The sequence below is a fragment of the Lynx canadensis genome, chromosome D1, assembly GCF_007474595.2.
Source record: "Lynx canadensis isolate LIC74 chromosome D1, mLynCan4.pri.v2, whole genome shotgun sequence".
NCBI lineage: Eukaryota > Metazoa > Chordata > Mammalia > Carnivora > Felidae > Lynx > Lynx canadensis.
Window position 1 is genome coordinate 38,077,027 of NC_044312.2, and position 15,849 is coordinate 38,092,875.

At 38.3% G+C, this 15,849-nt stretch overlaps 1 protein-coding gene across 6 annotated transcripts in view; it reads left to right on the forward strand.

The window, feature by feature from the left end:
- Window positions 1–15,849, forward strand: part of MTMR2 (myotubularin related protein 2) — a 119,117-nt gene that overhangs the window by 97,442 nt on the left and 5,826 nt on the right. For all 6 annotated transcript variants that reach the window (XM_030330836.1, XM_030330838.2, XM_030330841.1 and 3 more), the window contains 3 exons: window positions 7,721–7,906; window positions 9,064–9,270; window positions 15,585–15,677. In XM_030330836.1, the coding sequence (XP_030186696.1) occupies window positions 7,721–7,906; window positions 9,064–9,270; window positions 15,585–15,677 (486 nt within the window). The remainder of the gene's footprint in view (window positions 1–7,720; window positions 7,907–9,063; window positions 9,271–15,584; window positions 15,678–15,849) is intronic.

Below are 15,849 nucleotides of genomic sequence, written 5' to 3' on the forward strand. Positions count from 1 at the left end.
ATGACTGGCTAGAGTGTGCACAGCAGGGCTGTAGAAATCAGTGTTCTCCGTGACCGGTGCTGCCCTCTTCTGACTGCCCTCCACCTCTACAAGTTATTCAGACTGGAGACTTGCAGTTAGCTGGGGCAGTAGTCCTGGTTTCTGCTATAAAGATTTCCATTGTGGAAATAGAAATTTTGGTCCAGTTGACAAAATCTACCATAGGAGAAGGAGAGAGAAGAGATACAATTTCGCTTTAGTAAGTTACCTTTTTTTTCTTTTTTCACCCCCAGTAAGTAATGTATCTGTGTCATAGAATTAGCTAATGCAGATAACCAAAAAGAACATATTTTAAAATTCTCCAAATCCTGTAACTAAGAGAGAAACACCGTTAAACACTGGTTGTACCTCCAGACCTATGAGTATACGCATGCACACGTACACTTGAAATAGTGGGATAATTATACCTTCCTTTTAAAAACATTGACATTGTATCTTTGTATGCCAATAAACATTTATCTATAACATGATTTTAATGGTACAGTAACTAACAGTATCAACTGTTGTTGGATGTTTAGGTCATTTCTGGGTTTTTTGTTTTTTTGTTTTTTTTTGCCTTTATAAACAATGCTGGGATGATTGTCCTTTAATTAAATTGTGGTGCATGTGCCTAATTATTTCCATCCTGTTTAGTGTTTCGAGGGCATTGTGAATTCCAGGCATTCTCTATTAAACTTTAAATATTTCCCCTCAAAGGAGAAATGAGATAATGTGTACATGAAGGCTGCAGGACAGGCACTAGCATATATTGTTCTAGTAATTACTTGTTCGTTCCCCTTCCAAAACTTTACTCTGAATTAGCAGGAGGGAGACTTAGTATGTTTTCTAGCATGAGAGGAGAAAGGGGAGAGAAATATAATGCAGAAAAGGTGGTAAAACAGACTTATATTCCATATCTTATTTTTTTAAATTATTCTGATACAGATTTCATATGGAAAATCCCCTCTTTTTTTAAAGACTGATATATTTTATTTATTGGTACATTTTGCTGGTTATAAAATATATAATAGACAGTATGGAAAAACTAGGCAGGCCTAGAAAAAAGAAATAAAATTCACCATATCCACTAATACTTTAATATATTTTCTTCCCTTATTTTTTTTTTTGTGCATTTGTATGTTGATTGTTTTGTTTCTTTGTTTTTCCTCTTAATATCATAGGAAGTATTTTCTCTAATTAAATATTCTTGAAAAATAATGTAATACTCATTATAGCTGTGTCATTCATTTAATCGTGTTTCTTTTTTTTTTTTTTTTTTTATTTTATTTTATTTATTTTTGGGACAGAGAGAGACAGAGCATGAACGGGGGAGGGGCAGAGAGAGAGGGAGACACAGAATCGGAAACAGGCTCCAGGCTCCGAGCCATCAGCCCAGAGCCTGACGCGGGGCTCAAACTCACGGACCGCGAGATCGTGACCTGGCTGAAGTCGGACGCTTAACCGACTGCGCCACCCAGGCGCCCCTTAATCGTGTTTCTAATATTAGGTGTTCAAGTACTGATTTAGTATTTTAAATATAGCTGACATAAATATCTTTTGTTTGCATCTTTATTTCCTTAAAAGAGTATCCTAGGTATATGATTACCATATCAAAATTTAAACTGTGCATTTTTAAAGAGCCTTGTTACATATTATCAACATTCTTTGGGAAAGTTGATTCAGTTTACCAGCCTAATGTCTTCTCCCCACTGCCCCCGCCAGTTTTACTGAGATACAATTGACAGAACATTGCACAAGTTTAAAGTACGCACTATAATGATTTGCTATGTTACATATATTATGAAATGATCACCACAATAAGTTTCGTTAACGTCCATCATAATTACAAGTATCTTTTTCCTTGTGATGAGAACTTGTAAAGTGTATTTTCTTAGCAACTTTCAAATATACAATATGAGATTGTTAACCATAGTCATCATGTTTTACATCACATCCCCAGAACTTATCTTTTAAGTAGAAGTTTGTACCTTTTGACTCCCTTCACCCAGTTTCCCCACCTACCACCCCCTTTTTAATTTGCAAAAGTGTACATCCTTGTTGCAACAAATATTTTTTTACCTGAGCTGTAGGAACATTCTCTGTAGCTTAATCACTGTGGATATGACAAGTCCTCTTGCAGTCATGACACATGTCAAGAATTAAACCTTTGCCAGCCACGAAGTCTTCCATGAGTGCCCTGCTCCAATCCAGTTCACCTTCTAATCCTACTAAAAGTAACCATTATCCTAACTTTTATAATAATTGTCTTGTTGCATTTCTTTATGTTATTACCAAAGTGTATATCCCTAGACTATGGTTTAGCCTTGTTTTTAAATTTAAAATTTTTACTTTTTTTATGTTTATTTATTTTTGAGAGAGAGAGAGACAGAGCAAGCAGGGAAGAGGCAGAGAGAGAGGGAGAAACAGAATCTGAAGCAGGCTCCAGGCTCAGAGCTTCTGGCACAGAGCCCAGTGTGGAGCTCAAACCCATGAACTGTGAAATCATGACCTGAGTAGAAGTTGGATGCTTAACCAACTGAGCCACCCAGGCGCCCCCAGCCTTGTTGTTTTAATACTGCATTTGATCTTTTTTTTTTTCTTCCTAATTTTATTTATTTTAGAGAGAGGCGGTGGGGGTGGGGGTAGGGAGTGTGAGCAAGGGGTGGGGGCAGAGAGAGAGGGAGAGAATGAGAATCCGCTCAAATTCACAAACCATGATATCATGAGCTGAGCCAAAATCAGAAGTCAGACATTTAACCGTCTGAGCCACACAGGCACCCTGTATTTGATGTGTCTTTTAAGTCTCTCTTAATCTGTAGTCTACCCCTTGCCCATCTCTTTCTTTTCTTGACATTTTATCTGTAGTTTCCCATAGTCCAGATTTTGCTGTTGCATTATGGTATGGTTCAACTTTTTTTCTGTCCTTTGAATTTCTTTCACATGAATTTAGAGGTTTATTCAGATCCAGGTTCAACACCTTTGGCAAGGCTATAGGGGGTATATCAGGAGGGAGGCACATCATTTGTGGCTGATTCTCCTCTGGGGGTGTTAGCAACTGTTTTCTGCCCAGCGCCTGGACAAATTAACTCACTGGATTTGCAAAATGGTGGTATTTTAATTTCATGATTTCTTTTTCAGCTGTTAGTTGAACTCTCTCTATAAAGAAACACTTCCTATTGTCTATATTTTGGTTAACCAGCAATCTAGTTTATGTAAGAAAGCCAAGATAAATGCTTGGTTCTTTCTTATTAGCCAGTTTTCCCAGTAATGAACTTGCTATCATCCCATGAAGGTGACTAATTTTTTAAAGTATCATTATGAATGTATGTATTTAAACACATTCAACATTTTCTAATCCATTGCAGAAAAAATATATATATTTTTAAATGTTTTATTTATTTTTGAGACGGAGACAGAGCATGAGCAGGGGAGGGGCAGAGAGAGAAGGAAACACAGCCATCTGAAGCAGGCTCCAGGCTCTGAGCTGTCAGCACAGAGCCCGACGCGGGGCTTGAACTCACAAACCGCAAGATCATGACCTGAGCTGAAGTCGGACGCTTAACCGACTGAGCCACCCAGGTGCCCCAGAAAATATTTTTTTGAAGTTTAAATTTCTCATCTTTGGTCAGGGGGAGGCTTTTCAAGTTACCTCCTGAGTTCTTTTGACATAACCCTAATAATCTTCACTATCTGGTGTGAGGTGATATGCCAGACTCATCAGGAAGTCTTGTACATCACCTGCCCCAGACTTAGAACAAGTATTTCTCCAAGAAGTTCTCGTTTCTGTTAGTACGAAATGGTATCACAAACCAGGATGCTGAGGATATTTGCTTACTGGGTGTGTCCTGTTTCGAGGTCTTTTCAGTGAATAGGGTTAGGGAATATTTACATCATTTTAAAGATAAAGTACCTCCTAAGTTCATACTGGTGCTTTCAATTTCAATTCAGTGCCAAACATTGTTTACATAGCTTCTTCTCAATTACATGTGTGTCTCGTTTCTTCCATGCCGGGAATCCTGCTTCTCAGAGACACAGGGAATGATATCTATGTTCCGTAACTACTTGTTTCCTTTATCCTCCCAGTCCCAGAATAACAATACTAATCCCACCATCACCAGTACTTACTGGAAAGTTTGTTTTTTCTCATTTGCTTTCCCCATTCACCCCACTTTACGAATACATTATATTTCTTTACATTGTCAGCACATATAGCCTTGACACATTCTCCCTTTTGAACACATACTCTCCCTTTTACCTCTGACTTCGACAAGCAGCTCTAAGTTTTGTGCTCACAACCAATTCGTATATGGATGTCTTTCTAGACATTATTATTATTACTATTACTATTATTATTATTAATTATTGTCTGAAGTTCCCCTCCAAATATTTCAGCAGGGGCTCATGGGAACCATATTCTGAGTATTTGCATGCTAATCAGAGCTTGTGTCCTTTATGTTTGAAAGTGAGTTTGGCTGGACATAAAACCCCTGGCTCATATGTGATTTTCTTGAGTTTCTTAAATATGTTGCTTATTTTCTTTTGGCATAAAGTTTCAAAGGCTAATGATAAATTAAGTTTCTTTACCTTCTAAGTCCCTCTTTTTTACTTGGACATTCAAAGGACTTTTTTTCCTTTTCTTTGAAGTGCAGTTATTGCCAGACTATTGTTTCATGTTGTGTGTTCTGGGTCTATATTCTTGCAATTTTTTAAAATCTTAGTTCTTAGTATTCTGTTTCCTTGTTTTGACTTTTTTCTTCAGGACTTCTGTGTTAGCTCCTCCTTGCCTTTCTTCATCATTTGTCACTTACTCTTGATTCTTTCTTATGACTTTCTAATTTCATTTTGGTTGTAAATATTTTCCTTTTCTCTATTTCTCTTAACTTGATGTCTGCTATGTTTGTTTCTTCTTCTTTAGTCTTCCTGATGTTTTACTCTCATTTCTAATATGTTCCCAAGTTTTTTCACTCCATTTTTGAGTTTTCTTTTTTTTTAATTTAATTTCATTTAACTTTTTATTTAGTTTATTTATTTTTTCATTTTTGAGTTTTCTAATTCCAACTTATTTTGTTTTTCATGCCTGGTGTTATTTTTTAATGTATTTAGGTTGCTTGAGAAGAGAAAATTTCAGTTTTGTGGGACATTTTCGTTGGATGTGTTATGAGTGCTGCTCATTCTACTTTTAGGAAAGCATCTATGCGACTTGACCTTGATCCTTTTCTAGCTCTCATTCTCAGGTGAAATTAGTTTTCCTGAACTATCGGGATGGTTGTTCAGTTAGAGGGCATGGCTCAAGGTAGGTGTACTCAGAGGTTAGAAGAGTTCATTTCACTGAGCTGCCTCTTGTATTTTTTGCATGTAGCATTAAAAAATAAGAAGTCTTGCTTTCTGAGATTTCCTGGCTCTGTCCTGTCTCTCCCACCCAGCACCCTCCCCCCATTTTTTTTTATCAGAAAGATATTCTCCTCCTTGGTCTTGTTTTGTCTGGACCTTCTCTTCCTTTGTCTCTGTCCTGCTCACCTTTGATTATGTACTTAGCAGAAGTGGTCCCTGGCTGGACTGTTAGGGGAATGCATAAGCGTTACATTGGTTTGGCCCCTTCAGATCTGCTATAGATCCGTTAGACTCCCCAGCTCTTAGTATGGACAGAACCCTTCCTGGTTTACACTTCTGAGATTGACCTGTTGGGCTCTCCTGTAGTGCCAGAAGACGAAGGCCAAAACCAGAAGCAGAACAAACACTAAAAAGTATAAGGCTCTTTTGTGTATAAGGTATAAAGTTCTCCTGTTCTCCAGTCCATCTTATATCCATTACTCCCTCTGCTGCTTCCCACAGGTTCATTGACAGCATTCAGCTCTTGTGGCTCTTGGTGGTATTGAAGTTTCACCGAATGCCTTGTATCCATTTCTGTTTTAAATGATTTGTGTGGTTTAGCTTTACTATCTGGTTGCTGTGTTTTTTTTTTTAATTGTTGATTTTATTGAAATGTAATGCACATGCCATAAAATGCACTCTTTTTAAGTGTGTATTCAAATATTTTTAGTGTATTCACAAAGTTCTACAACTGTCTGATTCCAGGGCATTTTCATTCTGTTTGTTTTTGTGACTGGTTCTGTGTAGTTTCCACTACCATCTTTCCAGAATATGTTGTAACCAATTTGAATTGAAAGTCTGTCTCTCTTACCCCTGACCTGTTGTGTTTCCACTCTCCAGGAGTAATCCTTGTTAATAGGTCCCTGCCGAAACACTGTTAACTTTGTACTTGTGCCAGTCTTGAATCCAAACTATTTCCCAGACTATCTAGTGTCAGAAAGGAAGCTTGACCTTCTGTGTTTTTTTTCCCTAATTTGTTGTTGGTTATGAGTTCGTGAGTTTTGTTGTTTTCAAAGGTGTGAGTCATATGATCACTTAATTTTATATAACTACAGTGGCCATTCTAATATTTTTCTCACTTTTTTCCATTAGTTCTCTAAGAAGTTGATTTTTATACATGAGAGGTAGGAGATAGAATACTTTATTTAAAAAACAGAGAAAGATTCAGTCCAGAAGAATTAAGTTCTTTCCAGCCACAGCTTATTTTTAAGACCAAATATTTCTCAGTCTGTTCTGCAGATGTAGATTTAAGTATTTGAGGGTAGAGATAGTAATTTATTCTGGTATTCTGTGCTTTTATACTTGTTCCATCTTTTTTCTTTAAAAATAATTATGTGGCTAAAATAGAAGCAAGTCATTACGATTGCAAAGCATTTTACAAATATTCAGATTAAATGAGGTGAAGAGGAAGGGAGGTGGAGAAGCATGGGCCAGTAAGAAACTAGATAGATGTTGTCCCTGCACATGGAGCTGGTGATTTCAGTCTAATGTAATAAATTATGTTTGAGTAGAACTTGAAATGTAGGTAGGAAAAATTTAGTGCTTTAAAATGCTTAAGTATCAGGGTGCCTGGGTGGCTCAGTTGGTTAAGCATCTGACTTTTGATTTCAGGTCATGATCTCACAGTTTGTGACATTGAGCTCCATGCCGGGCTCCACACTGAGCATCAAGCCTGCTTAGGATCCTCTCTCTCTCTCTCTGTCTCTCTCTCTCTCCCTCCCTCCCTCCCTCTCTCCTACTCTCCCTCCCTCCCTCCCTCTCTCCCTATCCATCTCCCTCTCCCCCTCCCCTGCTTGCACACTCACTCTCTCAAAAAATAAAACTTAAGGGGCGCCTGGGTGGCGCAGTTGGTTAAGCGTCCGACTTCAGCCAGGTCACGATCTCGCGGTCCGTGAGATCGAGCCCCGCATCGGGCTCTGGGCTGATGGCTCAGAGCCTGGAGCCTGTTTCCGATTCTGTGTCTCCCTCTCTCTCTGCCCCTCCCCCGTTCATGCTCTGTCTCTCTCTGTCCCAAAAATAAACGTTGAAAAAAAAAAATAAAACTTAAAATGTTGATCTTCATATATGTAATCACATTTAATTTTTATAACAGCTGTATAAGGAAGTCATGGTAAGAGTGTATCTTCCTGTTTTATAAAGAACATGTAGCAAAGAGTAGTTGTGTTAAGATGTCCTGAGCCATTGAAATTTTCCCATGGAGTTTTCCTATTCATTAATAATGTGTGTCCTCTTTCATGCTATTGGATATTCTGCGGCACTTTTCGATGTATGTTTACATACAATGGGTGTACACTAATTTATGAATTCCTGTGGTGTGTGCTTTTTTTCCCAGGCAAAGGGTGGAGGTTATGAAAGTGAAGATGCGTATCAAAATGCAGAACTTGTTTTTCTGGATATCCACAATATTCATGTCATGAGAGAATCATTACGAAAACTTAAGGAGATTGTGTACCCTAACATTGAGGAGACTCACTGGTTGTCTAACTTGGAATCTACTCACTGGCTTGAACATATTAAGGTTAGGCGTATGTTGTTATTTCTTGTATTATTGTGGAAAATCCAGCAAAGACTTTCTCTGTCCTTTTGTCTGTTTGTCACTTTTCGTACAATTGAAATTAAGGTGAAAGTCTCTTTCTATACACTGAAAAATTGCTAGCTGCTTTGATGATTAGAACTACTTCTAAGGTGTGTTGCTTGAGTGAATTAGTTTCCTATACTGTGCATCTGGTTCTGTTGTAATCTATTCTTTCCCTCTTACCACCGCCTCCCAGAATTCTACCCACCGTTTTAAAGGACATTATAGTGTTGTCTTTCTTTTTGGTTTTAACTCAAGATCAACTTCAGAAGAGGTAATTCTTTTGCAGTGTCTGCATATTTTTAAACATAACTGAAATTATTTTAAATACCATTTAAATTGACATAGTAATATATTGATTTGCTGAGCAGTTTTCAGAAAATGCAGACTTCTATAGGCACGTACATATTAATATGATGAAATAAAGGGAAAGGAGATTTTTCGTGTTAAGGAGCAGACTTGTACTCACATTGGAATCTCTAAATTTCGGACAAAATTGAAGGCCAGTTTGACCTCATGAAAATTAGAGACTATTTTTATTGTCTGATACAGAAAGGTGCTTACTCTGAAGATTTATACTGTGCTTGCTGTAAGCGCTGTGACATACATTAAACCGGTAAAGTCAAAGCTATAGGAGCTATAGAATACATTAAGAGAGATCCAATATTATTGCTTTCATAGCTATTCTAATTTGGTGAAGTAAGCATTGTTTAAGTAATGTATAGGACTTCATTTGGCGAATTATTTTTATTTAAATAGATCATGTTGGGATATTTGAAGATTCTTAGAAACAGACCTCTTACAATTTAATCCTTCTTTTCTCTCACTCATACTGTTGATTTGTATAGAACCCAAAGGCACCCTTCATTTGGCTCTTTCATTGTGCAGATTAATAGCCTGCATATATGACGTTTTTCTAGTTCTAAAGGCAAAAGGTTATAGATATTCTTCCACTTACAAGAATTCTTTTTAGGAAGGGACTGGTGTTTTTTCTCCACATATTATTGAGATAATCATCCATAGTAAAACTGTGTTAGTTAATTTTAAAGAAGGAAGTACTTACTTTGTTAAAAATTTCATTAAAAAAATCTGTTTTGCAGCTTATTCTTGCAGGGGCTCTTAGGATTGCTGACAAAGTAGAGTCAGGAAAGACGTCTGTGGTTGTGCACTGCAGCGACGGATGGGACCGAACAGCTCAGCTAACTTCCCTTGCCATGCTCATGTTAGATGGCTACTATCGAAGCATCCGAGGCTTTGAAGTCCTTGTGGAAAAAGAATGGCTAAGCTTTGGACATCGATTTCAGCTTGTGAGTAAAGAACCTTGACTTGATCTATCACAGGCATTTCTCATATGGCGTGTGAAAACAATGCCTTTTATTCATTAGATACTCATCTAAAACTTACCCCTTTATACTAAACAGATAAACTTCTAGAGGGAACCTTGTTAGTTTTGGAAAGCATTAGAATGTCCTCTCTTGGCTGTGTAGTCTGGTGTCTGGCTCCGTCCCTTCTGTGATCACTACCAGGGGAAACATTAGATGCCATGCGTTGACTTCCACAAGGTGTCTCTGCCATTAAATGCAGTTCGGTTTGGCATGAATGGTTATGGAATTACAAGGCACTTCTAATCTTTCCTGTAGATGTAAAAGAAGCCAAGAATTGTTTAATTATTATTCTTTAAAAAACATTTTTTTTAATGCTTATTTTTGAGAAAGAGACAGAGACAGAATGTGAGCAGGGAGGACAGAGAGAGAGGGAGACACAGAATCTGAAGCTAGCCGGCTTGAACTTGGGAACGGCGAGATCATGACCTCAGCCGAAGTCAGACACTTAACTGAGCCACCCAGGCGCCCCTAATTATTCTTAATTTAAGAATACTTCAAAGTAGCAGTGCTCACACAGAAACAGGGTCTTAAAAAAAAAAAAATCAGGCTGGGACCAAAAGAAGTATCAGAGAAAAAAATAAAACTTTCACTCAGAGTTGGGAATAAAACAGCTTTTTGATTATCCTTCTTCAAGTACTAACACTATAATGACCATATATATGGAGAGTATTATAGTTAGTTTTATGGAAATGACAAACTTTTGTGCCCTCTGTATGCCTCCACATTTATTTTGATGTTTTTGTTGGTTTCAGATCTGAGTTGGCAAGACCTCAGAGGCCAGACATTCATTGTTGAATGTCTTCTGTGGTATCCCCATGAAATGATTATTTAGTTTCTTCATTAACACCTCCAGAAATCAGCAGTCTCTTCCTCAGGCTATCTGGTCTCACTCTAGAAAGTATACCCACTAGAAAGTTCTTCCTCATAGTGAACTAAAATTTCCTTCCCATTCTCTTACATTCCCCTTTGAAGACAAGAACAAATATAACTGCTTATCCAAATAAGATAGCCCTTCAAGTATTTGGAAATAGCTATCTGCCCACTTCATGCATAAACTTCAATTCTTCTGGCTAAACATTCTTTTTTTTTTTTTTTTTTTTTCCTCAATTTTTTCCCATCTTAATCCCCTCTTCACTCAAGTTGTCCTCTGGACTTTGATCATGCCTTACTTCAAGTGTGGTACCCAGAACTAATCACAGTTCCCGAAGCAGAGGAATGGGGTTATTATAGCCCTTTCAAAGGATACTAAGCTTTCACATTTGCTTTTCTGTTACATGATACTTTGGATTCAATTCCTGTACCTGTTAATTAAATAAACATTCAAGTGGTTTTTAGCTGTGTTTCTGTTAAAGACTAAATTTGCAATCCGAAAAGTTGGGAACAGTAACCTGGTCGGCCTTGGTTCTCTTGTATTGCTTATCTGTGTTAGTTGTAATCATAGAACTTAGAGAGTGAGCAGTAGGAATATTTTCCCAAAAAAGAGAAACAAGGTGGGGAAAAGTCTAGGTGGGATTGAGTTTGGCAAGAGTGGAGTTTAAGGGGGTGGGAGGAGTTAGAGAATCACGGAGAGGAGAGTTAGATTGTCAGAGGTGTTGAAGCCACTGAGAGCTTAGTTCCTGGCAGCATTTTCTAGATTAGATGAAAGACTTTCTGAAAGATGTTTGCCCAGACACTGTCTCTAATGTTAACCTTTACTATTCTGTGGTTACCAGGGTGTGCCAGCAGTGTTTATAAATACAGATGACCCTTGCACAATGCACAGTGCAGGAGTTGGGGTGCAGTCAAAAATCCACATATAACTGTTGATTCTTCCCCAAAACTTACTCCTTATATAGCCTATGGTTGACCGGAAGGGAGCCTTACTGATAATGTAATCAATCAACACATTTTTTTGTATGTTGTAGGTATTATATACTGTTTTCTGAAAGTAAGCTAGAGAAAAGAAAATGTTATGAAGAAAATTGTAAGGAAGAGAAAATATACTTACAGTACTTAAAAAAAAATCCAAGTCAGTGAACCTGTGCTGTTCAGCCTGTGTTGTTCAAGATTGACCTGTAACTTGAAAGAAACAGACATTTAAGGGTAGTCTGCTCTTTTGAACTTGAACTGTTAAATAAAATTGGGCATCTGGAGTATCTTTTCAGATGGCTTACATTTTTCAGTTCTCTCTAAAATATACTTACCATGAAAAAAAACATGGGAAAAAAAACCCCTCTTACTTCAAAGAATGAAGTTTTTTTTTTTTAATGTTTTTATTTATTTTTGAGACAGAGAGAGACAGATCATGAGTGGGTTAGGGGCAGAGAGAGAGGGAGACACAGAATTGGAAGCAGGCTCCAGGCTCTGAGCTGTCAGCACAGAGCCCGACGCGGGGCTCGAACTCATGGACTGTGAGATCATGACCTGAGCTGAAGTCAGACGCTCAACCGACTGAGCCACCCAGGCGCCCCTAAAGAATGAAGTTTTAATCAGCCAAAGCTGCCCATGTTCATATAAATGTGACCAAAATAGTAAACATTTCAGACTGTTGGAATTTTCTGTGGATTCCTAAATTGCTAACTCTGGATTCCTACTCCATTTTTTGCCCATAGTTTTTCTGAAAGCAGAATTTGACAATTAAGGGACAGCTGGTAAAGAGGATACGCACACCTTGTTAATGTAGGGTGATGCTTCTAAAACTTTTCAATTTCAGGACCTCTTTCCATTGTTAACAGTTATTGATGACTCCTAAGAACTTTGCATATATGGTTTATACCTACCAATATCTGCTGCCATTATAGAAATTAAATTTTTAAAAAATGTTTAAATATTAATTACAGAAATGATAAATTGTCTTAGTCTGCTTGGGCTTCTGTAACATAATACCACAAACTGGGTGGGTTGTAAATTTCAACAGAAATTTATTTCTCACATTCTTGAAGGCTAGAAATCCAAGACCAGGGTGCCAGCATAGTTTGGTTCCATTGAAGGTTCTATTCTAGGTTGTAGATTGTCAGCCTCTCACGGTGACCTCACATGGTAAAGAGAGCTAGGAACCTCTGTGGGGTCTTTTTTTTTTTAAGTTTTTTTTTTTAATTGTTTTTGAGAGAGAGTGTGTGTGGACATGTGTACATGCACGCACAAGGTGGGGAAGGGCAGAGAGAGAGGGGGACAGAGGATCCGGAGCAGGCCCTGCACTGACGGCAGAGAGCCTGATGCAGGGCTCGAACTCGTGAACTGTGAGATCATGAGCTGAGCCAAAGGCAGATGCTTAACCATTTAAAATTTACTTATTTTGAGAGAGAGAGAGAGAGAGACAGAGAGAGACAGAGAGAGACAGAGACAGAGACAGAGATTCCCAAGCAGGCTCTGCACTGAAAGCACAGAGCTCAACATGGGCTTGATCCCACGAACCAACTATGAGGTCACGACTGGAGCCAAAATCAAGTCAGACGTTCAACCGACTGAGCCACCCAGGCATTCCTGGGGGCTTTTGATAAGAGTGCTAGTCCCACTTACTGGAGTTCTACCCTTGTGACTAGGAGCTCCCAGACAAATGACTGCTGCCATTACATTGGGCATTATGATTTCAGCATGAATTTTGGGGTACACAAACATCAAACCATGGTACTACTATATGTTATCCTAGATGATTTTATTTATTTATTTATTTATTTATTTATTTATTTATTACTTTATTTTCACTCTCTACACCCCATATGGGGCTCGACTCACAACCCTGAGACCAAGATACAGACTCCACGGACTGAGCCAGCCAGGTGCTCCCAACCTAAATAACATTTTAAAGAAAACTAACTATATTTTCCGAAACAACAACAAAAGAATTTATTGCAAAGAGTGGCATTGTTTTATATTTTTTGCAAATTTCCTTCAGGTCTGGCTTATTAGAAGATGGCTGAATTTCACAACTACTTCAGCATCCAGTTTTCTGCAACGTTGCTGTTGCTTGAAGGCAGTGAGGAAAATCTGACTTTTGAGGAAAACCACACAGAGATATGTAGGTTGAGAATCAGAGAGTGTCCTCATAGATTTTTATAGGGAATTGTGGATATTCTTTTTTTTTTTTTTTAATGTTTATTTTGAGTGAGAGCACATGCGTGCACGAGAGCAGGGGAGGGGCAGAGAGACAGGTAGCGAAAGAATCCCAAGCAGGCTCTGCGCTGTCAGTACTTAACCTACAGAGCCACCCAGGCGCCCCTGGATATTCTTTAATACTATGCCAAAATTTAACAAATGCTAATTTCTTCTATGATCCTTGTACACATTACATGTGGAGTCCAAAACTAAATCCATGAGGTTTTCACTGTTTGTTCCATTAAATTCCATTGGTCTGTCTTGTACTTGGAATACATTTTTTCTTTTACCCATGCGTGATTCTGTAACATCATGTATTGGTTCTTTGGAAAGTACCGGCTTACTGACTTATCCAGCTCTTCCAATGTTAATGAATTTCATTACATAATATCATAATATCCCATTTGTTAATATCACCAATGATCTTATCAGCAAAGTTTGTATAGTATTAAACTTATTGTGGCAGGTAGTTTTCCACAAATCTAATTTGCGCTCAAAACTTGAATTTTGTCATCGTTTTTCCTTTTCTTTTTCTCTTTTTTAATTTTTTTTAATGTTTATTTATTTTTGAGACAGAGAGAGAGCATGAATGGGGGAGGGCAGAGAGAGAGGGAGACACAGAATCTGAAGCAGTCTCCAGGCTCTGAGCTGTCAGCATAGAGCCAGACGCGGGGCTCGAACTCACGGACTGCGAGATCGTGACCTGAGCTGAAGTCGGACGCTTAACTGACTGAGCCACCCAGGCGCCCCTGTCATCGTTTTTCTTGAAATGACGCATTTATTTTGTACATTTAAAATAAATGTCTGTGGGATATTCAAGTCTTAATAACCATAGTTCATATATTAGTTGTTCCTTCAAGTTAAAATGACGTTCCATGAAAAAGTAGTTGTTTGTATCATCAACTTCAGTTTACACTAGAAGAACATCATGCGTATTTTCCACTTTGTTACACAGGATGTTAAAAACAAAACAAAACAACTGTCCTTAAGGGGAGAGATTTTTTAAAAAAATTTTTTTAATGTTTATTTATTTTTGACAGAGAGAGAGACAGAGCACAAGCGGGGAAGGGCAGAGAGAGAGGGAGACACAGAATCCGAAGCAGGCTCCAGGTCCTAAGCTGTCAGCACAGAGCCTGATGCGGGGCCCGAACTCGTGAACCACGAGATCATGACCTGAGCCGAAGTCGGACGCTCAACCAATTGAGCCACCCAGGCGCCCCAAGGGGAGAGACTCAATAAGCTTAATTTTTACTGCTTCATCAGGGAAACTGGCTTTTTCCCCCTTTCACTTAACGGCAAGTGTGTGGCAAGGCGGAATATAACACTGCTAGTGCAGCTTGACCGCAGTGCCTTGCTTCATTTCCCCTAAAGTCCCCGAAGTTTTATCCTTCATCGCTTTTGCACCATTGCTACAAATGTCAATGCACTGAAAGAGGCAAATAATGTCTTAGTATCATTATGGAAATAGTTTGGACCTCACAGAGTTCGCGAGCCCCCACGTGAGCCCTAGAAATCTATGGACCATATTTTTAGAATCCCTGCTTTGGAGTATAGAGGGTCTGTTTCAGTCATCCAGGGCAAAGGTCCTTAGAAAAGAAAAAAAACAAAACAAAACCAGAAAGCAGGTGAGTACATGCTTGGAAGGTAGATGTCAAGCATTCTTTAAAGGTTTTCGAAAGTTTGTGTTAACGTGATTCTTCTTGATAAAGACGGATGAGACCTAACATACAGCAGAGTATCACACACTGGCCAAAAGTGTTAAAGGAGGAGGTTGCTTCCTGAGGCTTTTGTACAAGTGACGGTTAATATTTAGGGAATATTAAATCTCTGGGACAAAACATCAGGTTCTGAGATCTGACTGCTGCTGTCTCTATTACTAATTGTTTAGATTTGGGTCTCATTTATTAAACAATGTTGTATTCCTGTGACAAGCATGTCAGAAAATAATCTGGCAGTTTGTACGTCATAATGGTAATAGAGACTTCTATCTGGTAAAATTATGAGTGATTTCTATTTTCCTTGCTGTGACTCTTTTTAAAAGAGTTTGAACCTTAAAGAATATTGAGCCAGTATTACTTTTATTGGAAAATAAAATTATTTCCATGAAAAAGAAAAGTCCCAGAAAGCTCATACAGTATTTCATTTTGCTCTTTCTCCTTCAGAGACTTGGCCATGGAGATAAGAACCACGCAGATGCAGACCGATCGCCTGTTTTTCTTCAGTTTATTGACTGTGTCTGGCAAATGACAAGACAGGTAACTTATCTAGGAAAGTCATTCTTCCATCTTTCTTTTAAGCCATCCAGAATTGGGAGATTTGGTCAATGATTATCCTACATTTCATGTAAAATGGAAATTCTTGTAAGATTTCTCGGTAAGTTAAAGAATATCATTTGGAGATAGCAATAAAACTTGACAGTTTGATCCA